Consider the following 22,731-nt stretch of genomic DNA (forward strand, 5'->3'; position numbering starts at 1 on the left):
CCTTTTGCAGCGTGCAGCTTTGCTGCAAACTCAACTGCATGTAAAACCTTGCACACAGGACGTGCTGTTGCCTCAGCAGCAGTTTCAGATTTCTAGGTTGGAGGTTCTTTTCCTCTCCTCCAAGGGAAAGTGACTTCTTTTAGTTTTGTTTTCAGTTCTGTAGTGCATCCTGCTTGGGCAGGATGCCTCCATCAGATTCCCTCTCCTCTGTGCTGGTCAACAGTCTGGCCAGAAGCTTTTGAGCTCCTTGACAAGCATTTGTTTTCAGGGTGTTTGTAGCAGGAAATTCTGCAATTCAGAAAAAGGTTGTGGAGACAAAGGCCCTGATACTTGATTTTGAAACTGTGTGCAGTTCCTTCACTGAGAGCCCCATAGCACTTGGGGCAGTCATCACAGGTCCACGTTCCTCAAGCCATTCCTGATTTTGCAGAAATACATTTTCTTTCCCTTCAGCTCATTTCCTCTGTGAGGTGGAAGGTTCCCAATCTGTTACCTGTCTTCCTGTGGAAGCATTTCTGTAGGCCAGTCATTCCCATCACTGACATCTTTCTCTGGGCTCCTTCTGTTCCGGCCACATCCTTTTGACAGGAGAGAAACTGAGCTGTGGGTGTTCCATTTGTGGATCTCCCAAATGCTGAATCCACAGGATCACAGAGTGTTCTGAGTTGGATGGGACCTGCAAGGCTCATTGAGTCCAACTCTTAAGTAGGTGGCCTGTATGGAGATTATGGGGATTGAACCCATAACCATTGGCATTATTAGCCCCATGCTCTAACCAACTGAGCTGCTTTGTTAATTTCATTAATTCATATTATTAATTCATATCCAGATACTCTCTTAAGAGGGTTTTTTCCCCTGGTTCCACTTGTACGTGTCCAACTTGTTCAGGTATGTCACCTGAGTGCAGTTGGAAGGGGCATCTCCTTCTCTCCAGTCAGAGCTAGGCTGGGGCACCAGGTCCCTGTTCAGTGAACGCTGCCAGAATTTCCCATGAGCAGCAGGCACCAGCAGTGCCCTGGCTGCCCATGTTCAACACCCACACCCAACTTTGGGTCATGTATTTAAAAACACGTCCGTGTCCATCACATCCACCCACAGGCAGCAGGTGCCGTGTTTTCTCACTACAGAGGAAGAAGCAGCAGGGAGGCAAAAGGCCAAAGTGCTTTCCTTCCTTTTTTCTTTTTTTTTCAAATCAGTTAAGGCTCTCTTATTCTGAATGGCATAGAGTAAACATCTGGAGAGAATTTCTGCACTCTATTCACTGGAACTTTGGAGGCATCCTTCAACGTCTTCTCCAAAAGAAGAAAAATACATTTGTACAAAATGTACAAATTTTACAAATTTTGCGCAAAACTGATTTTGTACAAAAATGACAGTTTGTACAAAATGTCTTCTTACTAGAATCTGAACTCTCAACATTCTCACACACTGAGAAGGTAGTTTGTTGTTCACAGAGAAGCCTTGCTGCTCAGAGGTCACCAACACCTCTGTGTGTCCTGCTAACTGAACAAAGCAGGTGCTTCATTTAAAACTTGTGATTAACACTGGATGGTTGTGGTAGTGCTTCTGAATACTGGTAAGGTTCCCTACTTAGCTCTCACTGACTTCAATAATCTTTAATATTAGGGAAATAGAAGCAGCAGAGGGAAGCAGAAATGCAGTCAAGCAAGGCTTTGCAAATAAGGTAAACAACTTGGTTAATCCTATCAGGATACTGTCAATAATGATTTTGTCAGAAGCAGGAGAATAAATAGTATTGAATTCTGTTTTTGAGAATCGAGTTGTTGAATGCAGTTGTCCCAATCATCTGTTTTTAGGTTTAATTTTGTTTTTGGCTAAAATCCACTAGGCTTGTAAATTTGCTTTAGGAGTGTAATTTAGAGATGGTATCTTTAAAGATTTAACATAGAGATTGTTGGGGGAGTCCTCACACAAATGGCCTCTGAAAACAGAATCTTTAAAGCTCATATGCCAGTTAACACAGGGGAGTAGTAGCTAAACTAGTAATTTTTACATATGCTGAGATGTTTTAAATTGAATCTCAAAACTAGCTCTTCTATAGATGGATGGCAGAGTCCATGACTCCTGCTCTGTGCTTTGTCTGACTCGCCAGCCAGGCTCTCAGCAGAGCCAGAGTTCAGCTCTTTGTGAAGACACCAGGCGTGCAGGGTGGTGGGTTACAGACACTGCTGCAGAAAGGCAAAGGTTTTATTGTAGGTTAAACCAGGCAGTGGTAGCTCTGAGTTAATGAATATGTAATGTGTTTTATATTAGTAATACTTACGTATAATAATAAAAACTTTTTTTCCTTAATAATAAAAGCTTTTTACAAACCCTTTTTCATAATAGGAACAGAAGAAAAAATCCAGAAACTTCTGGAAAACAGAAAAAGACTGGATCACAAGATTGAGGTACTGCAGGACTTAAAAGAATTCATCCTTCCTACTCCAGAGAACATGGCCAGTACATCCAGTACAGTGTCTGAATGACCCCTCTCTGTGATGGTGCAATTGTTAGGATTTTCTAATGATAAAAACCACAGACCAGTCTGGTCAGTGCCCAACGCCCCAGCCCCAAGATGAGGGCAGAATGGGTGCAAGAATGTCGTGTTACACTCATTTTTATACCTCACTGTTGCAATAATTTAAAGTCCTTCAAGTTTTCAAATTTTCGTCTTCAAATTTTTCCTGGTTCCACTATAAACTTCCATTTATATTGCACAACAGAATGTAAATGTGTATTATTAACTAAATATAGCTTTTGGAAAAACTCAACAAACCCTCCAGGGAAGACTTTTTCCTCAAAGCCAAAGGAGTGTTCAGCTGCCACAGAAGAGTTGCTGAATTCCCTTGAACTGTGGGAGCCCTCTCCTGGCTGGGCAGTAGCTGCCTCGCTGTCTGTGTCCAGACAGTGATGGTTGAAGGATCATAGTGCTGCTTTGGCTTTCCCAAAAAAGATTAATGAGCAGAACTTGCACTCAAAGAAGCCTTCTGGCTTACAAACAGGAGTTTAATTTAAAAAGCCAAATTATTCTTTATTGACTGGTCAAGGTGTACTGTTTCTGCTGCAATGGCAGTGGTAAAGCAGTGTTTGCAGGCAGACCAGAAAGGGTTGGGCATTATAGTCAGAACAAGTAATGGCAAATGGAGCAAAACAGTGACTGGATCTTCCTTTCTCCGTTAAGAAGGGGTTCAACTTTCATGCGTTTTGTCTTTAAAATATTGTTTGAATTCAGAAAAGCATTGTTTAGCCACAACAGGCTAATAAAATAAAACATTTTTTAAAGGAGCTGTGTGTGGAGTTGTGCTCCCCATCCCTAAGCTGCTGCACAGGACACAGCCAAGAAGGGGGAATGCTGTCAGGCCCTGCTTTTGCTGAGGGACAAGCAGAGCACCAGCAACCACCACTTGGTGCGACACGTGTGACATCCTGTTACAACAGCTCTACTCTCTCCATGACCACTTGGAATTCCTCACTTGAGCTTGTGCTGTAGGAAAGTGGTGATTGATAAGCACAGAATAACAGCATTCAAAACAAGCTCTTGAAGGATAAGGTGTGCCTGATTCAACAAAATAATAGTAATTTTAATTGCTTACAGAGTTTGTCTGCTGCCCTTCTGGGCCTAGAAACATGACCAGTTTACTGCCCAAGGCCAGGACTTGAGGGCCACTGAGCCTAAAAAAACCCAACCTAAACCAAAAATGCATTGACAAACTCTTCATTAAACACAGTAGGTGTGATAAGGATGGTCCATACATACCTTCTGAAGGGTTACAGCCACTTAAGGATGACTTAGTAAAACAGTCAGATGGAGTGAACCACTGAGGTCTAAAATTAGTGCCTAGAAAGACATTTGTGAACTTCTGAAATCAAGATTACAGGTGTTTTGCCAGGCACAGTGAAAGCAGCAAGATTCATTGTATAGGATGAGTTGGGTTTTGGCTTTATTTGTTGTTTATTTGGGTTTTCCTTTGTTGTTGATGAAGTTTTTTAAATGAAGCAACTTAGATGCTGTATGTAACACAAAAAGCTTGCAATGTTCTTCAAAATCCAAAGTTTGCTAGTGAAGAGGTACAAAAAAGTGAACTTTATTACAAGTAGTTTAAATTTAGACAAGAATGAAAAGCAAAATCCCACCCAGCTTTCCATTCCCCCTCTGAGGGAACCAACATAATCTGAAGTCGTTGAAGAGCGGAATTATTTCCATTAAGCATTATAAATATTGCTTGAACAGATTACACAAAGTACACATTGCAGCTTGTATTAAAATATACCCAAATATAGAGATTTACTTCAAATTAGTTCTCCTAGTAACTCCTTTCTTCGAAGTCGCTTGCGTAGGCTTTGAAGATAAATTATTTTTGCACACTTGAAGCACTGGATACACTTGGTTAATTACAAACAGCAAATGGCCAATTCATTCACAATCATGCAAATGCAGGAAGAGAACCATGCCATTTGCTTCTCTATAATCCCAGGGAGTTAATGATTTAAGTGCCATCATTCAGTGGCCCAGGTCAGACTATTTCCCAACCCCAAATAGTAAATTGGAAATACGAGCAGGCGGTGCCAGAACAGAGATTTCCTAGGCTGGAAAGGCAAGTCCGAACACCAGCCGGAATCCTTTGCGCACCGCAGCGTTTCCTGTTTGCCTGAAGCCTCGAGCTGCATCCACCATCCAGGTTTGTTAAATGCAAGTGAGTGTTTTGCTTGACATTTTTACAACAGTTCGCTCTTGAGCACTAAAAACATTTGTTTTCACTGTGGCCTTTCAGGTCCTGTGGTGGAAGAGCCCACCTAACACTCGCCTGGACCCACACAGTTACGTTGTAGCTGGAAAAAGAACCCCACAAACACCTTGACTTACGGCCTCATTTTTTTTCAGTTCTTAAAGGCTCCACATTTACTGGCTTTAGCAATAAATTCCTTTAGCAGGGGACCATCCATTTGCCAAAATGCTGTAGTTTGTGTCACTTCTGTCAAATGATTGACACAAAACTTAAAGCAGAATTCCTCTAAGTCCTAGAGAGGTGGGAAAAAAAAAAAAAAGAAAAATGTTATCTTTGCTTTCAATCAAAGAAAATATCGTTGAGGCACAAATGCCTGTTTATGTTTTATTTTTGCAGCAAATTGGACAAACGCATCCAGTGGCTCTGTTGCTTTTCAATCAAAGAAAATATCGTTGAGGCACAAATGCCTGTTTATGTTTTATTTTTGCAGCAAATTGGACAAACGCATCCAGTGGCTCTGTTTCCCCCCAACAGTCACCATGTAAATGCAACAGAAAATAATGATTCTACCCACATACATCACGATGTAAATGCAGTTACAAGGGGAAGGAACCAGAACTGGTTTCTCACTATATAGCAGCAGTCACAAAAAACAGCTGTTCTGAGCAATATACATTGTAAGTTCTCACACTTGAAGAGTTTCATCTGCATTCTCTGACAGCTTTGAAACCCTTGGGGTAATGATGTATAACCAAGACTGCAGATAAAGAAAATTCAGCTTTCCTTTCACAATATGAACAAATCTATTTGTAAGTTGCTTGACTTCCTTCCTGCTTCTTGAAGGGCTTAGCTAGGGCCTTCAAGTTCCATGTCCCCAGGCTCAGTGCACGTGTATCCTGACTGGATAGCTTGTACAGCAGAGATTAGGCGGAAGGTCTTTCTGCGCATTAGAAACAGACTCTGCTACAAAGTACTGCACAGGGCTCCCCAGTGTGATTCAAATGCAGTACTGCAGCACGGTGCAGCACAGCAACCCTTGCAGAAAGTGGGCTCCCGATATTTGAGTTTACTTGGAAGTGCCTCCCATGTAATAATTAGAAAAGCCTAGCGGCCCTCATTGCACCCAGGTGATGTCAGACAGAGAAAATGCCTCAAAGAGCACAAAAAAAGGCACAGTCCTTGTCTGTGTAAGGTTCCCCGCAGAACACTTCCCACTCAGATGATTTCCAACTCCTCCTTTGAGGAGGAAATCACTCTGTGGTGCAGATCTAAGCTGCTAACAAAAGGGCAACTTTTGCCTTACAAAAGGGCAACTGCCCACACTGTTCTAATTTCTTTCTTAGATGTTTGTAGGACTGTCTGTATGTTAGAACACAGCCTTCCTTGGCTGCTGAGCAGACTGGGCACTGCAGAAAGGCATAACAAACTTGCAGAAACTCTTAAGTCCCATGAGGTAGGAAAGACTGAATAATACTCATGTTTTCTCTTAAGGTCAACACTGAAACTAGAGCTAGTGTATGCCAGTGCCAGTTCTTGACACAACAATAATATAAAAATATATCCTGGCCTAAAACCAGGCATTCTGAAGCTGCAGATCTTGACTTGTGTGGCATCTGTGCAACAAAAAAAGACAAGCTTATTAGAACTGAACACTGACAGTTGTGGTATTTTTTAATAACAGAATTAACTAGCATTTTAAAGAAAATTACATCATACACATTACAATATTTTGCACTGCTTTATTAGAAACTTCATATTCCAAGTCAATGCAACAGAAGCATACAATAAACAGAATTATTGTAGTATTAGTAACTCTGGAAAATCTAAAGTTCTGTATAAAAAAGAAAGGCTGAGTTTCATTTGCAGATGGATGAGCTCTCAGCAAACTTAATATAGACTTAGGTGAATAAAGGCACAAGGTACAGCTAAGGATTACTTTAAAAGCTACAATGAGAAGATAGCCCTGACCTAATTTTAGCCACTTCAGTCAGTCACACCAAAAGAATCTGCAGGAGTTTCATATCATGGAGGTATTTTAAATTAGTGAAGCAGCTTCTTTTAAGTGTTGTCTTGCAGGCACATACCCTCCTGAATGAACTACATCAGTCGAGAAATTCCAAGCCCCCTGCCAGCAGTGCAGCATGTAAACCCAACCTTTTGTTAAAGCCCAGCCCCTCAGCATCACCCATTCTCTCCTGGAAGCAGCACTGAAGCCTGTGGTTCTAACTTGACTTAGCTAGGGAGCTACAGGTCTGGCAGAGTAACTGGAATTCTTACAGCCATTACAAGCACAATCAATCACACACTGAATTCCCATCCTGCAAACCATCTCTGGAGGCTAAAATATGGGAATCTTCCTATTTTTGAGGAACTTCCACCAAAGACATCACTATTCACAGTAGACAGGAAGCCGTGACAGACACTAACACAGCCTTTGGGTAAGGTCTGTCAAACAAGCATCCACACCTCAAGCCTCTGAAATAAGTTAAGGCAAGCTGCATGCCAGCTGCTGGAAATTAAGTACAAGAAAAAGCAATAAGTTGATTTACTGAGTACCAAAAAACTGCTTTGTAAGCATAAGCAGCAAGTTCAAAACCAACCACCTGTAAAGTTGCCAACACAATGCACAGATCCTACTGAACACAAAGAGCCAAAGCAAGCCCGGGAATACCTCCTGATTAGTTCCTAAAGCAGCATGTTAGGGATCTAGTAGTGAAATCAGACCTTCCACAGTGAGGAGGTTTCACTCCCCTCTTCACACACTGTTGCTCGGTCTTCAACGTTTATAAGGCCCCTGAAGTGGTTCCTATCCTGACACTTCGTTAGCCTACTCTGAAAGCTGGAAGTGTATTTGTACCTAACAAAACAAAAAAGCCAAAAAACCCCACCCCACCAACGAAAAAAAATCCCAAATGCACTCAATCCCCAACCTACCACCATGTCATCACAACACACAGCCCTACAAATAAAGTAACTTAAGGCTTAAAAGCCTGCTTTTCATTGTTACTTCTTTTTGTTTAAACCCTCCCCTTGTTTCAGAGTTAGTGTTTCCATCATCAGAAATATCTGTTTACTAGTTCACCTTCCCAGTACTGGTTTATGGGGAAAACCTAAAAAAAAAGAGATACAAAAACCGTACTTGCCATGAGATGCAAGTGCAACATTCTCAAATTCTGAAAATGGCAAATAGTATTAAATGAAAGAGAGCTTATATGAAAATGTAACCAGCTGCTTTTCTCCGTAGTTTAACTCAGGAAGCAGCCACCCATTTAAGAGATTGAACTTTAGAAGTTTACCTCTGCATCATATCTGACAGCAGCAGAGAGCAATGAAAATGCATTTTCCACAGTAATTCCTCTCTTGATAATGTGCTGACACAGTTTTTTCAGTCTGTTTTCACAGTATGAAGTAGCCAAATCCAAAAGCCCTGCAAATTGAAACATCATCTTATCAGTCAGTTGAAAAATTATCTCTGCTCTTTCAACATCTGTTTCTGCTCCTGCAAAGCTCTGTATCTCTATAATGTGCTTTTTCCAAGAAGGTCACTATTCAGAAAATGCAGATTAAAGGCAAATAAGGGCTTTTTATTACCCCATTCTGCACTCCTGTTAATTTCTGTAAATATGAAAGCTGTCCTACTCACTTGCATACCTAGTGGCAGGCACCACAACATGAGTAAAAAACTACTATTATCAAGAAAGAGGCTTGAATTACAGCTTGCTGTAATTGCTCTGCTGTCCAAGTTTCCTCCCCATTAGATCTACTGAGATTCTTTGATAGTATGCCAAACAGTAGCTGACTCAATTTAGTAAAATATGCAAGTAGTTTTACCCAGAGAAATAGTTTCTCTCCCAAACTTGACCAAACTGCTCATAGTTTACTTCTAAACACACACCATTTTTGCTGCAGTTAAGTTTGCTACAACAGCATTTTAAAGACAGCTTAATTAATCACCAGTAAAAGACATTATAGGCTCGACTAGACACATTATAGGCTCGACTTATACTGCAAGTCCCGCCCCAGTTTTTCTGGCTGCTGCTTTCTGAGCCATCAGCAGTACCTATGGCATCTTCAGGCGGGAGGTCAACGCTGTCCGTGTACAAGTACTCGAGAAAGGCACGATACACAGGGTAGGAAAACTGGTCTATTTCTATCACCTCCTTCATATCCTCGTTCCAGTATGACTGGAACATGGTTCTGAAGTGTTCACACCTAGGAGACAGAGACATCATCTGGAACACTATTATACACACACACACACATTACATTACAGCCCCCCGAAACGCATTTGGGGCACACTGCAATACTCACAAATATTTTACCATGCCCCATCAGGGCCAGCAGTCCACATTTTGGTTCCTAACACTGTAGACTTCATTATGCATTTAAATAAAACTCTTATTTTGTCCATGCTACAGAAACATCTGTGTATACCCAGCAATCAGACCAACTTAACAGAATTTATTATGCCAGGAAAAGCAGGCTCAGCAAAAAATTAACGTGGACCCCCCTTTTACAATCACTTCATTTAAAGCTATTATGGAGACATGGATACCATCTACTACAGGTTTTGGGGTCCCTCCTTTCCTCTTGCATTTTTTTGCCCCTTTGATGATATCCTAAGTTTGTTCTGTACAAGTAAGAGCTGTGAAACACAATCATTACCTGATTTTCAGAACAGCTTTGTGGACATGGATGTACTTTCCATCCACACGGAACTTCAGGTCTGAGGTTTCTGGGCTGTCAAACTCTTTCTTCAGAGACTCTGCTACTGTTAAAAAGTCTTCATGTTCTACAGAAACAATTTCAAAACAAACAAAACGAGATGTTAAGAGCATCTTAAGTGGAACACACACATCACGAACTAAAGCTAGCAACTCAGCTAAGAGTTATCAAGGAAAACAGATCTGTGTCAGGCTTAGGCAGCAAAATGGGAAGGATGAACAAATCCAATAGCATTTTCTGTTGGGAAGGGCTGCTCCACAACAGCTACAGGCAGCAGTGGTCAGCAGGTCCCATTCCATCCCATGGTACAGAGGCAGCACAGCACTAAGGGAAGTACCTGGAGAACGCTGTCTCCATGTGGGCACTACCCATGAGATTCCCAGCCTCCAGGCAGCTCAGCTCTGCCCCCTGACCTGCACTGTGCTGTTAATGGAGTCTGCAAGACCCCTGAACTCCCTGGGCAAGTGGCCTGCAGCACTCCAGCCACACTGACACGGTGTGGGCTGGGTCTAAAAAGAAAACAGGCCACCACCTGGTCCCCTTTCTGTGCTGGCAGATTGGATACAGCCTGCAGGCTGATGAGGTCCTTGCCAGGGCTCATTAACGTGAGCTATCACTGACACCAATCACTCGGTTTATGAGTCAGTTATAACAACACAAAATCCAGCAGCAGTGCTGCTGAAGGCACAACCAAGGACACAGAACCTCAGCAACTCTGGCAGTGGATTAAAGCAGAGATACCACAGTTCCCTCTTTTGAGGCCTGTGGCACTGGTCTCACAGAGGTCCCACTCTGTGTGTCTCTAGAAATCATACAGGACTTGCAGCACAAGTTGTCTGAGGCTTTTGGTAAAGCAAGGCCTCTGAAATTTTAGAAAACCTAATTTAACCCATTATTTTGATGCATCTTAGAAGTGTGTTTCAAAGCACATGGCTTCTAAGAAGTGAGGCATGGAAAAGAAAAACAAATGGATTTCTACTAAATGGAATGCAATCTGTCTCCTGTATCCCACAGGACTGTATAGTGTTCATCCATACACAATCTGCACACCACTCTTCACCATTAGGGACACTAAATTATTTTGCATTTAAGAAGAAATACAGCTGGAACAAGCTACTCAGAACTAGCAAGCCATGCCTGTGCCACAGAAGACCTTGCACTCCTCTGACTTATATGAATCACTGACAGAAACTGCATCTCCTCTGCCCTAACTAAACCATGCTCCAATCCCTCTCCATTTGCTCATTTTTTTGGCTCATGTGATCTTTTTTTGCTGGGTCATGAGCTTAGCTTAAGCTATGCAGATCAACTTTCACTCCAAATACTCTCAGTCCTGCAAATTTGTATTTCACCACAGCCAATCCTGAGTGGCTGATTCATTTTTTGGCAGGGACATTGTAACTGTAATAGAACAATAACCTTTACACAGAGTTAGCTCTCCCTAAGAAAACAAAACACAAAAAACCCAAACAAACAAAAGAAAAAAGAAGGGTTTCCTCCTATGTGACCAAAACAGGTGGGAAAGGAATAAATGCATATGGAAAATGGAGATTTAAAAATGCCCACAGAATTATTTTTTTAAATTTAAATATTCAGTAAGATTGCCAGAGTAAGTGGGGAAGAATCCCCAGAGGCTAAGAGGAATTAAAGTGCAGGTAATGGAGGTCAGTCACCTGGCCATACTCAGTCTGGGAATATCTCATAAAAACGAGGGACTTGAAACCAGGGAGAGATGTCATTTAAACCGCTCTCACTATTAGCATAAGCCAACACACTGGACAAGCATGAGACCTCCACAAGTGTGGAGGCAAGAGAGAGCAAGACCAGCACATATTGCAGAGGATTATAGAATGGAGAAAGTGACAAATGGGATAAAAGCAGACTTAGATTTACTCAGGAGCAGACTGCTCCAAGTTAATCTTCTCTCTTTTCAGTTACTCTACTCAGTTCTCCCCTACAGGTGAGATGCTGTTACCTGGACCTCTACAAATGTGGTAACGTGCTAAATGAGAAGTTATCACACAGAAACTGGGTTAGGACAGGACAAATGCAATAGTAAAGTCTGAGAGACCTAACTGGAGAGAGGTTGCCTGGGATGTTATCCATCGCCCCCCAAAAATAATTCCATACAGAGACTAACAAAATTAGGGTCTGTTGTCAATATGAAAATAGATTAGATGTACTAAGAGAATTTGAAAACTGAGGCAGCAGATGTAAGATGAACCATCCTTATTTTTTTGAACATGAAAACACCTTCATATTTTCCAGGAAGTGAAAGCTAAGCCCTTTATATCCTATTTGGGTCAAATAAGAATTAGCACCATGTGGATCAAAGAAAAATCAAGAAAAAAGGTTTGAGCTTATTTGTTGGACACAGAGACTGCATCCCACAGAGTAATCCAAGGCAGTATAAGAAGAGAGTTCCAGCAGAAAAAGCAATTATGCAAGAGTCTTGTTTCACAGAGACCATTACTTACAAGTCTACCCATCCACATGAAAGTCAAACTAAAAAGAGACAAATCATCTCATGAAATGAAAACTGTTATTCTGTATTCAGAGTACTCTGTACTCTGCTATATGAAAATTCTGTTACTTTCAAAACAAGAAAACATAAGGGAGAGATTCACTCCTAGAAGGGCAAATACTAATGAGAGGAAAGCTATAGATGACACTTAAAATCCAAAGTTTTTAGATAACAAAACAACAAGCCTCAGGAGTAGTCTTCCAAGCAGGAATAGTTCTAAGAGGAAAAAAATCCCCACAGTTTTGTTAAATGACTCAGGATTCCTTCCTGGACCTGAACTGGAGGTCAAACAACACAAACGTAAGAAATACACAAAATTCATCGTGGAATGGTAAGACAGGGTTTGCTTTGGATGTACACTGGTGAACAATCTTGTTACCTTTATCCTGGAACCCCAGCTGCTGAAATAGACTGTTTCCTTCAGAAGGAAGAAACAACTAGCCACTGAGTAGCCAAGCTTCCCTCCTTGAAACAGGAGCCTGCCAGGGAAGCAGTATGCTGTACTACTCAGGAAGGGACGCGGGGACTGCGGAGCTGGAGCTCACCTACGGAGAGCAGGCGCCACATGACGGCAGGGGTGGCGAAGCAGGCGAACACGTCGTCGGTGCAGGCGAAGTGTGTGAGGTGGGGGAAGGTGACGGACTGCCCCCGGCACTGGCCCCACATGTACACCTGGCCGCTCTGCGTCTTGGCCGCCGACGTGTGCGCGGAGTGGCAGGCGGCGATCTCCACAACCCTGCGGGCACGAGAAACGCGGTGAGGCAGGTACGGAATGCTGGGGCTTCCCAAAGCCTCGCCAAAACAACAGCCAATCAAACCACGCGGCAACATTCCTGTACTTGGGGTTTTGTCCTGCAGAAATGTGATACTGCTTGAAGGGTATTAGAAAAAAATCCCACAATGACATTTTCAGATTGCTTGTAGATTTTATTGTAATCAGATGTTGATGTAACAATGTCATTCTTATTAACTGACTTTCCTCTTATCTTTTCATAACCTTGGAAAAGGGGATGAAGAAAAAACAAGTTTTGTTTTTCCCCCTTAAAACCAGCACACATCAGAAACTTATTCTAGAAATTTCTTCTACCTCCTTTTAATTTGATTTTTGTAGGCTGACAGAGATCCGACCCACTGCCTCTACTTCAGATTTCTTATTTTGCTGCTAAGTTTACTTTCCTCAACACTGAAATTCAACATGAAACACAGTGCTTCATTTGAGGGGAATGAATCCTTTAAGAGCTATGGATGTTTTAAAATAAAGTCTACATAGTCCTTTCACCCACCTCACACAGTTTTTTAAAATACTAAAGCCGCTGATGCTCACTTACCTATCCTGTTCTATCTATCCTATTGCTCAGGCAATCCCTAGATTCTTATCTGAAACATTGCAAGAACTGAGAAGGAACACAATTCCAATTAAAACACCACAAAGACATTGCCAGAGTTTCTGTGCATGTGATAAGCAAAACAGGGAGAGTTCCCGTGTTCAAAATAAAAGCTATGCTTTCCTGTTTTTTCTCTGTGGTTAAAACACATCAGAGGATTTCATGCTTTTGTGCCAGAAATGCATCAACCAGGACAAACAAATATCTTTCCAAGCAACCTAAGAATACACACACAAAAATGTGTGTTCCTTTACAGAACAATGCCCATGAAGAGTTAGATTTTTAGGCAAAAAAAAAAAAAAGTTTTAGCACAACCTTCATATTTTAAGTGCAAAAATTATTTCAAGACAAAACTCAAAGAATCTACATCACTTTCAGTATACATAACAATTTCTGGCAGAAAGAAAACTGATTGGTTGTTTTACACTATCAACTTATGAATCTTTATGCAACATCTCTGCAAGACACATCATAGAGTATTTATTTTAGGGACAACTTACTTTTTATCACAACTATCAAGCTAAACTACTTCCCTCTCCAAACCTTCTTTTCTTAGCAGAACAGATTCTTCTTTTAACAGACTACACTACACTTCAGCAGTACAGCAGAACATGTACTGTTGCACACCTATGGTACACATACACATACTTACAGTACCTGTACAGGGTAACACGTTAAACATGCATTTAACACCAAAATTCAGGAAGATGACCTCCACAGCTGTTCATCTGAGCTAACACAAAATGAAGTCTAAACATTCCTTACATCTGTATGTGCAATATTTTCCAAGACAGCACCAAATGAAACCTCCTAAGTAACTGCTGCCAGCATTAAATATAAATGACAAAAGAATTGCATAAACTAAAATATCAGGAGCAGCAGTAATGTGCTTCATGGGAAATGACAGCTCACCCACTTTTAGCACTGTTTCCAAGGGAGCCAAGTCAAGCAAGATGAGTAAGTTCAAGTGACTTATCTCTCCCTTAGATCCAAAGCAGAAGTTCTATGGTATTTTCCCCCTCCTTCATCCATTGAACAAATGCCAGTTTTATTATAACCCCATGCTTGAGTTCACATACAGTTCTAAATGCAATAATTCCCCTTAGTGTACTCATGAAATAAACCACTAACAAAACGAAGTTGCTTTATCTGCAAATGTACACATTTCTTTCACTGTTTTTTAAAGAGTATTTCATTTTCCTTCACTAGTGTCAGTTCCTTCACAGACAAACCAGCCCCACTTCAGTGGTTTTTATTGTGATAGTTCATTTCTTCTTTCCCCACCCCCCGTTATTTAAGCTCTTAAACATTCTCAATACTGTGAAGCTTTTAATTTAATGCTAAGTGAGAGAAACAACCAAAAATAGGAATGACCTCCCAAATGGAGGAGCAAAACAAAGCAGAAGTGTTTCCTAGTTAAAAGGAGATTGCAAATTAAGAATCTATAGACCAAGACAAGGTACATTAATGTGTAGGTACACACATTAATATGAGAATGAGACTGAGACCCACTTTTGAAGAGGAGCAGCAAAAGAGCCAGCCCCAAATATGAGGATGAAGAAAGGGTGATGAAAGAGAATTGACAAGGGTAAATGTCATTCTTTTATGAGTCCAGGAAACTAAAAAACTACAAACTACTAACTGGTATGGATAATAAAAATGGGTACTATCTGTCCTTAGCTCAAGCAACCTTGCAAATTGAGTTCTGTTTTCATGGTGGGCTATTTTAAACCTTTCAAAACTTGTTCTTCTTTACATGTCACTTCTTGCAAAGGTGTTTTCTTTCTTCCCACTTTTTCATTTTTTTAAAGCCTCCATTCATGGCTTGTCTTATTGATTTCACAGCTCCAGTTTTAAGCAAAGGATATACAGAATAGCATAACACTCATTCATTCATTATCTTTCAGTATCAGATAAATGCCAAGTGTGTTTGTGTTCAATAACCATTACAGACAGCAAAAAGCACTCAGTGCTTTGTAAACAGTAAGTTACCATCCTTTCCCATACTTTTAACATTAGCAACAGAAAAACAGTTCACCAAGCCCTACACATGCATGCTTCCAGTGCTAGAGACTGCAATAACACATGCTCAGACTTAATCAATCCAGAAACAGCTTGAGCAAGATTACCTTTCTTTTTCCATCATGATCTGCACAGGGCTGAGCTGGTTACTTTTATTGCCAGTCCCCAGCTGCCCGTAAGTGTTAGCTCCCCAGGCATAGAGCAAGCCCTCATCTGTTAGTGCTAGAGTGTGTGCATAGCCACAGGCAATCTGTAAGTAAATGTATACAGCGTTACTACTGAACCAAACACAGATGAGAAACAAAATATCGCACACATTACCTTCGGCTAGCTCATGGTAAGTACCTCAGGCACTCTGCACTCAGCACCACAATGTGATGCTTCTCAGTACTTGCAGCTAACACAAGGTATGTTGGCTGTAGGTACTGCAAAAGTCCCAGCTTCATTAATTTCATTGGCTGCTCCCAAGTAACTTACTGCACACTAGACAAGTCTCCCTAGATGCTACCTGCTTTCTTTGCACATGAGGAACACGGAACTTCACCGCATCTTGCAATGCTCTGAAAGTATTTCAGAGAAGAATCGTTCTGAATACCGCACAGTACGAGTACTCTGCAATGAGGACAGCTACAGTTCAACAGCCAACAACCCTTCAACCCAACTTCCCACATTCAATTCTACAGAACCTTCCCAAAAACCCAGGAAATCACAAATTCTAGTTTGATTCTCTAAAAAAAAAAAAAAAAACCAAAAAAAACCAACCAAAATCCAAACAAACCAAACTAAACCCAGTCACCAAACAATCAAACCCACCCCCATGTCTCGTCTTTCCTCTCCCCTTGCTTCTACAGGACTAATTAGATCACTAGAATTAGAATACTTAGAACAAATTTGAACATCTGATTCTCCTTCACTTCTTGTCTTTGACTAGCACGTTTCATTTAACTTTGTAACAATAATGCAATTGTATCCACAGCATAATTTACTAGTAGTTACAGTAGCTAACTTTAAACCTTTCCAAGCATTTACCAAAGCGAGTATTTCACAGCTTACTTGCATGTTGTATAAGCAAAATATAACTCATTGTAGCCAAAAAAAATAATTCAGCATTGAAACTAGTGAAGTCTAGAAGCAGGTCTAATACTCCAAAGAGGTTTCCAGCAGCAGGAATGCACTTTCACTTCCACGCTGGGCGTACCTGGAGCACACAGACGCTGTGCAGCGCTGCCACCCTGCACGGCGTCAGCTGGTTCCCGTTGTTCCCCAGGCCGAGCTGGCCGTTGCCATTGTAACCCCAGCCATAAACCTGAGTGCACAAGGAAAACAAAATTAAGCCACTCTTCACCAGGAGTACACTTAGCACTTAGTACCAAGCACAAGGCAAGAAAAGTAGTTATTATTAAAAAATCGTGTGCTATTTGAAGAGCAATACAGAGAAGGCTGAAAGATGTTAAATAAACTGCAATGACTTACTGCACTCAACTTCTCCACTCTGCATTTACCTTTCAAAGAAGCTGAAAAACATGTCTTTGAAGTACTAGGAATTTTGCCATAAACTCACACTACACCCAAATCTCTCCCACAGCACCAACACTTTGACTTTTATGCCGTCCTTTCTCCTTATTACTTTTCCTTTTTCTTAAGGAGAACAATAAATTAGTTATTCTGATGAACCGATCAGTTTAAATGTAAGCCCCCAGTTTATCTCTAATTCTTCCTTGAGTTTTGTTACAGTGGACACACCGTGACATACATAAGGACAATGAAACCCATCTCAGCCTCAGGGACTTTGCAGCCCTTCCATTCACAAGGAGGTACTACCCTCTGTTTGGTGAAATGAAGTAAAACTGAGGTTACAGTACATACCTAAAGGCAAGACAACACCATAAACTCATGTCAAATGGAACAGTTGCGCAATGGGAGGGCAATGCTCAAAAGAATGTTTTAGGTTTGTTGCTGGTAATTAAGCAACGTGTTTAAAAAACAGGATCAGCCAAAGTATCCTTGCAGAAAAATTAACTGTTTAATTGTGCATGCTTTAAAGAAATAAACTGAGACTAACTGAATGAATTAAAAGAATTTAACATAATCTATATGTTAAGTAGTCTACTCTAACATGAAGACAGACACAGTTAATACAACTGTTCAAATTCTTCCAGCTGCAGACTCAGTAAGAATTGTGTTCCAATACAGTCTTTGCCATAAGAAGGAATATTGAAACACTGCATCTCCAGTTACTTGCAGTGTTTTCCTGCAGCTGGCTCACAGAAGTTGTCAGGATAACTCTGTCAATAACAGCCCTAACCTGAGCACTCCCTGCCAGCATTTCTCCACATTCAGACACCAGCTTGGTGGATTCAGGTGACAGGGAATGAGGGAATGCAGCAGCAGCACTTACCTCACCATTGTTTACTACAGCCATGGAGGAGGTCTGGCCACAAGCAATGCCAACTACAATTTTACCCTGCAAGCAGTTGGAGACTCTGCGAGGAGTTGGCTGGTTGGCTGTAGATCCAGATCCAACTTGACCACAGTTATTGTAGCCCCAAGCATACAGCTGTCCATAAAAACAAACAAACAAAGCCACATAATTTAAAGCTTAATAATAGTAATGATAGCAATAGGCAATCTTCCCACAGGCAGCACCAGACTGGGTAAACTAAAACACTAAAATACTTAAAGTTCATTTTCAATAGAAAAAAACTATAAACATTTCCATTTAGCAAATAGGAATATAGCTCTTCTTGCAGCTGATTACAAAAGAATGATAGCATCTGACTAAAACAGAAAACAAAATGAACATAGTTCCATATTAAATACAAGTCAGACTGTAAGAGAAAGAGCATAGTGATTGTCTTTATAATTTCATTATGTTGAAAAAGGAATGCAAACCAGAACATAACAATTTTTTTCCCAGACACACTTGAACTCCCCAGTTTAGAGCTATGTAATTTTTTTCAAAGAACTCTAAATCAGGTTTATTGCTGGACACTCATCATACCTCTTCTGCATCTTTCAAGAGCTGTGAAAGAGCAGGATTTTGTCAGTTTGTGTTTCACAGTAGCATTAACAAAAAAAAATCTACAATTTCTGTCAGTTTAAAGTTTCTTGTGGCAAACTAGTACTAATACAAGCAAAAATACGAGTTCCTTTTATCTGAAAGTCAGGAAGACAGGCAAGTAGTTTGGTATTAAAAAAATTATAACTCTGTGGTTTTGGTGCCTCCAATTTTTATTGCATGTATACATGGCCACAGCTTGGCATAAAACTGTTTCTGAGGGCTCATTCTCTGGTGCTTCATCCAGTTCAAAGTTTGGCCTCTTGGAAACACCTTCCACAGATACTCTTGGCAGTACAAGCACATTGACAGGTACCCTCATGAGAAGCCTACACATCCTTTGGAGCCAGAAGCTGTTTACTGCAACACCAAACCAAGAGTCATTAAAAGTCATTAAAAACTAACACATCCATCAGCACCAAAAAAACCCCCAACCCACCCAAGACAAGAACAAAAGACACTGCACCAACACAACTCACTTACAATGAATGACAAGAACCAAAGAAAGAATCAGTCCTTTGCTTTTTGTTACTTCTAACTGCTGGATCTTTGATTCCTACTGAGTATTTGAAGATGCCTTATAAAATACTTTAATTTCAATAACAGCAAATATTTAGGTAGAGAATCTCAGAAGGTAGATCAAAATGCCAAAGGACATGCCAGAGAAGCATGAATGTCTGCATTCCTTTAATTCTACCATTAAAATACTTCTTTTTTAAATTTGCACTGAACCATACCAACCAATTATGCCAGGTATTTCCACAAATGTCCAACTTCAATGTCTCCCTGAGGCTTCAGGTTTGTTAGGACACAAGGGGGCTGGAAGTCAAACCTTTCTGTAAAGCTGCTTAACACATTTTGCTTTCAGCGCACTCAGTTCTGGTAAAAGCTCAGAGCACAAACAGACCAAGTTACTGCAAGGTACACCAGGGGTGGATTTAAGGTACATTAACGTGCCACACTGGTGAGCCAGCTGCAAATACCAGTTCCATGGTCAACACAAAGACATTTCCCTGCTTCCACTGAGATTTCGAGCATGTCACATTTATGACAAGAAACAGCATGGCCTTCACAGGCAGCTGGCACCTCCAGTGTAAGTAATGCATGAATAATACCCTCTCCTTCTTGCATGCTCACCAAGTTTTGTAGTTTAACCAAGTCAAACACGACAGCACAAAATCTTTCCTAAGTGTAGACTCTTCTTTCACATAAAACACAGACCACTTAACCCAGTCTCTCCTTCCTACCCTTAAAATACTTGGTATTCTGTTGCACTATTATTCCATACTGGACAACAACACAGACATGCTCAGATTACCAGGATGAGAAGAGCTCCAGCTTCCCTTTTCATTGTTAAAAGGTTTTAAAATTAGAGCTTTTCTTTTGTCGGTGCACAGCTGAAACCAGATTTTCCACTGTGCATACATTGGTCAAATCTGCATAACTGGAAACTAATTGCATGTGTTTCCCATGACACATAGCCTGAAGCCACGTAAACAAACAGCATGAAGCAGACTTGGACATAAACCAAGTGCTCTTTCGTTAGCTACACAGGAAGGTATTCAGAGGTGTGCAGAGCAACATTCTTCTGCAGTACCAGTGTGGAAATGCAAGACATTTCTACAAGAAAACTACTAAATTCTAACCCAGTAAATACAAATTCAACACACTCCCAAACTGACAGAATTGCAAGCAAATAAATTACATTTTGCACCTCACAAACCATTATTTCACTTCTAAGTGGCACATCTTTCTAGCCTCACCCTTGTGAGAGACAGAAAAGTTTATTAAGCTGTATTTCCCTTGTTTTTGGGCTTGTTATTTTTTTTGGCAGGGGGGTTAATTTGATATTTGGGGGTTTTTGTTTTTGTTTTTTTTTTTTGTTTTGTTTTTTGTTGTTGTTTTTTGTTTTCAAGTCTGCTCTGAAGAAAAGGATCCCCTATTTTGAGGCAGCAAGAGAAAAGGTTATATTTGTAATTACACTGTAGAAACAGACAGAAGTTCAAACTGCAAGGTCACCTCCACTATTCACTTCAACAAGGAGATTAAGAGATTTGAACAGGTTTCAACTTACATCGCCATCCAATGAGAGCGCCATGGAATGATGAGAGCCACAGGCTACTTCCACCACTTTCTTTATTAACAGATTTGTGCAAACTTGAACAGGAGTAATGCCCTGATTGGTTGTGCCATTTCCAAGCTGGCTGTAACCATTATGTCCCCAAGCATACACTTCACCATCTGCAAAAATATTTGTGATGAAAACCACTAAAAATTCCAGGGAGGTTAAGACAGAATTTTAAGAAATTAGCAAATAACAGGGAATTGAAAGAATACTAACAAAAAGTGAAACTATTACAAGAATCATTTGTATGCTAGCAAATTATATACTTTGATTTATATTTATATATCACAGCCTATCCTCTAGATTGTGGAAATACATGGAAGTGCCAGATAAGACAAAGTACATCGTAAGTGACAGTGTAAAGTGCTAAAACCTCAACAGAGTGGAAATGGAAACTTCAGCAATTACAAAATCCATTTACTTCCACTTAAGACCAACGAGAACCTCTTAGTGTACGTTAGCCAGTTAACAAGTTAATACAATTACACTACAATCCATTCCTGTTAAATGCAATCTCTGTTAAATGCAATCTCTAACTTATGTTTCTATACTAAATGTTAATTTTCTACCTTCAGTACAAAGAACAACATGGGGTCCACTTCCATAACTGAGACTGGAGATCTTCTTTCCACATAAGGCTTCCAATTTCTTTGGTACTATTGTGCTCTGATTATCTCCAGTTCCCAAACAATTACTGCAATTCAGTCCAAAAACAAATACCTGAAAAACAAAAGAATACTCACATCAAATGTTTTATACCCAGGTGTGCACAGATGTGTAATACTCAGGTCTTCATTAACTGGGGACAGAGTTTCACCTTGGACCTCCAGGGGCCAGAGACATCCCACATGGAAATGAACAACCTGCAGAGTCTGCACAAGGGCACTTTGGATGATAACTGATGAGTCTGAATTATTCAGATTCATACAGTCCTGGAAGTTAGGCTTTTTATTTTCAGGAACTGCACCATAAAAAGTGGAAAGAAAGTGGAAGAGACCACCTTCTTCTAAAAGGAGTTTGTAAATAGCAAATAAAGCATAAGCATGTAAAGAGCTATACTGAGGGAGGCTCATCTACAGGCACTACTGAGAGGACTCAGGGGAAAAAAATCCTTCTCTACCCAGTCTTACAAGAAGCCTTCCCATTAATACATCCCAGAACACCTGTCTCATTTTCTTTCAGCAGCACTATGCCAACTCATAATGAGTTTCTGAATCATTAAAATCTACAGATAATCTTTCATGGTATTTTTTACTTAGCAAGCCATAACCTCTATTTCTATCTTCATACCTGTTTGCACTTAACTCCAAGCTACCACACCTTCTTTTAAATTCTGCCTGTCTTCAACAGCGCATATAATCCATCCTGGCCTTTGCCACGTGAAATTTTGCTAAATAGTCCATTTATATAGTCCCCACACAAAACTTTAAAAAAAACAAAATCAAATGTTATATCCAGCACATTTTAGAAAACACAGATTGCACATCATGCTTTTGAGAAGCTATTAACCTACAACCACTCTGAAAGCAGCTAACCGTGGGGCAGCCGGACGGCGGCTCACCTCGTCGCTGTGCGTGATGTAAATGGCTTCGTTGGCCGACGTCCCGAACACACACGCCTTCCGAATGGAAGCGATTTCTTGGGGGGAAAGGAGGGTAAATATTGGCCACTTGCCTACGTCCACCATGATGCTGCTGTGTGTCATGACGCCTCTACAAGCAAGAGGACGTCGCTGCAAGCAAAAAACCCAAAAAGCTTATTAGAAAGAGTATTTTGTGCTTTCATTAACAGACAGGAAGGTAAATTCCTTTATGTGGAGAAAAGACAGCTCTGAAAGTAAACTTTCTCATGTAATATGTAATTATATTTCCATGTAGTTAGGTGCACAGAAAGCCAGTCACTAGAAACACAGATTGTTTTCTTAACAGGGTATATAAGTAAACCATATTCAATACAGCAAAACATCTGCTCTTTAACAAGCAAACTTATTAAAAATTTATGATCTAGCAAATGTCCACTGGTGGCAGAGTGGAATTCTGAGGAATTTTACAAAGGGGATTTCAGCTGCAATTCCATTTATAAAATTTTCACTTGTGAAGTTTTTTGGTAATCTTACAAATTACAAATGTCATGTAAGCAAGCAGTTGTGTGAAACATGTAAA

General features: G+C 40.5%; 2 protein-coding genes across 10 annotated transcripts in view; one reads left to right on the forward strand and one right to left on the reverse strand.

The window, feature by feature from the left end:
- PHF11 (PHD finger protein 11) overlaps positions 1-5,922 on the forward strand; it is a 25,413-nt gene extending 19,491 nt beyond the window's left edge. For 4 of the 7 annotated variants that reach the window (XM_041407387.1, XM_041407389.1, XM_041407385.1 and 1 more), the window contains 2 exons: positions 2,350-2,411; positions 3,287-3,934. In XM_041407387.1, coding sequence (XP_041263321.1) covers positions 2,350-2,411; positions 3,287-3,493 — 269 coding nt within the window. In that variant the 3' untranslated portion in view covers positions 3,494-3,934. The other 3 variants (XM_041407386.1, XM_041407391.1, XM_041407390.1) reach the window with 2 other exon arrangements.
- The window catches only part of RCBTB1 (RCC1 and BTB domain containing protein 1), a 24,357-nt gene continuing 5,706 nt past the window's right edge, over positions 4,081-22,731 (reverse strand). For all 3 annotated transcript variants that reach the window (XM_041407383.1, XM_041407382.1, XM_041407384.1), the window contains exons 2-12: positions 22,131-22,301; positions 21,139-21,289; positions 20,519-20,685; positions 17,785-17,943; positions 16,585-16,692; positions 15,494-15,636; positions 12,525-12,715; positions 9,396-9,522; positions 8,791-8,942; positions 8,027-8,157; positions 4,081-5,022 (exon numbers count right to left, since the gene is read on the reverse strand). In XM_041407383.1, the coding sequence (XP_041263317.1) occupies positions 4,882-5,022; positions 8,027-8,157; positions 8,791-8,942; positions 9,396-9,522; positions 12,525-12,715; positions 15,494-15,636; positions 16,585-16,692; positions 17,785-17,943; positions 20,519-20,685; positions 21,139-21,289; positions 22,131-22,274 (1,614 nt within the window). In that variant the 5' untranslated portion in view covers positions 22,275-22,301 and the 3' untranslated portion in view covers positions 4,081-4,881. The remainder of the gene's footprint in view (positions 5,023-8,026; positions 8,158-8,790; positions 8,943-9,395; positions 9,523-12,524; positions 12,716-15,493; positions 15,637-16,584; positions 16,693-17,784; positions 17,944-20,518; positions 20,686-21,138; positions 21,290-22,130; positions 22,302-22,731) is intronic.

This window comes from Onychostruthus taczanowskii, unplaced genomic scaffold (assembly GCF_017590055.1).
Source record: "Onychostruthus taczanowskii isolate IOZ18803 unplaced genomic scaffold, ASM1759005v1 scaffold26, whole genome shotgun sequence".
Taxonomy (NCBI): Eukaryota; Metazoa; Chordata; class Aves; order Passeriformes; family Passeridae; genus Onychostruthus; species Onychostruthus taczanowskii.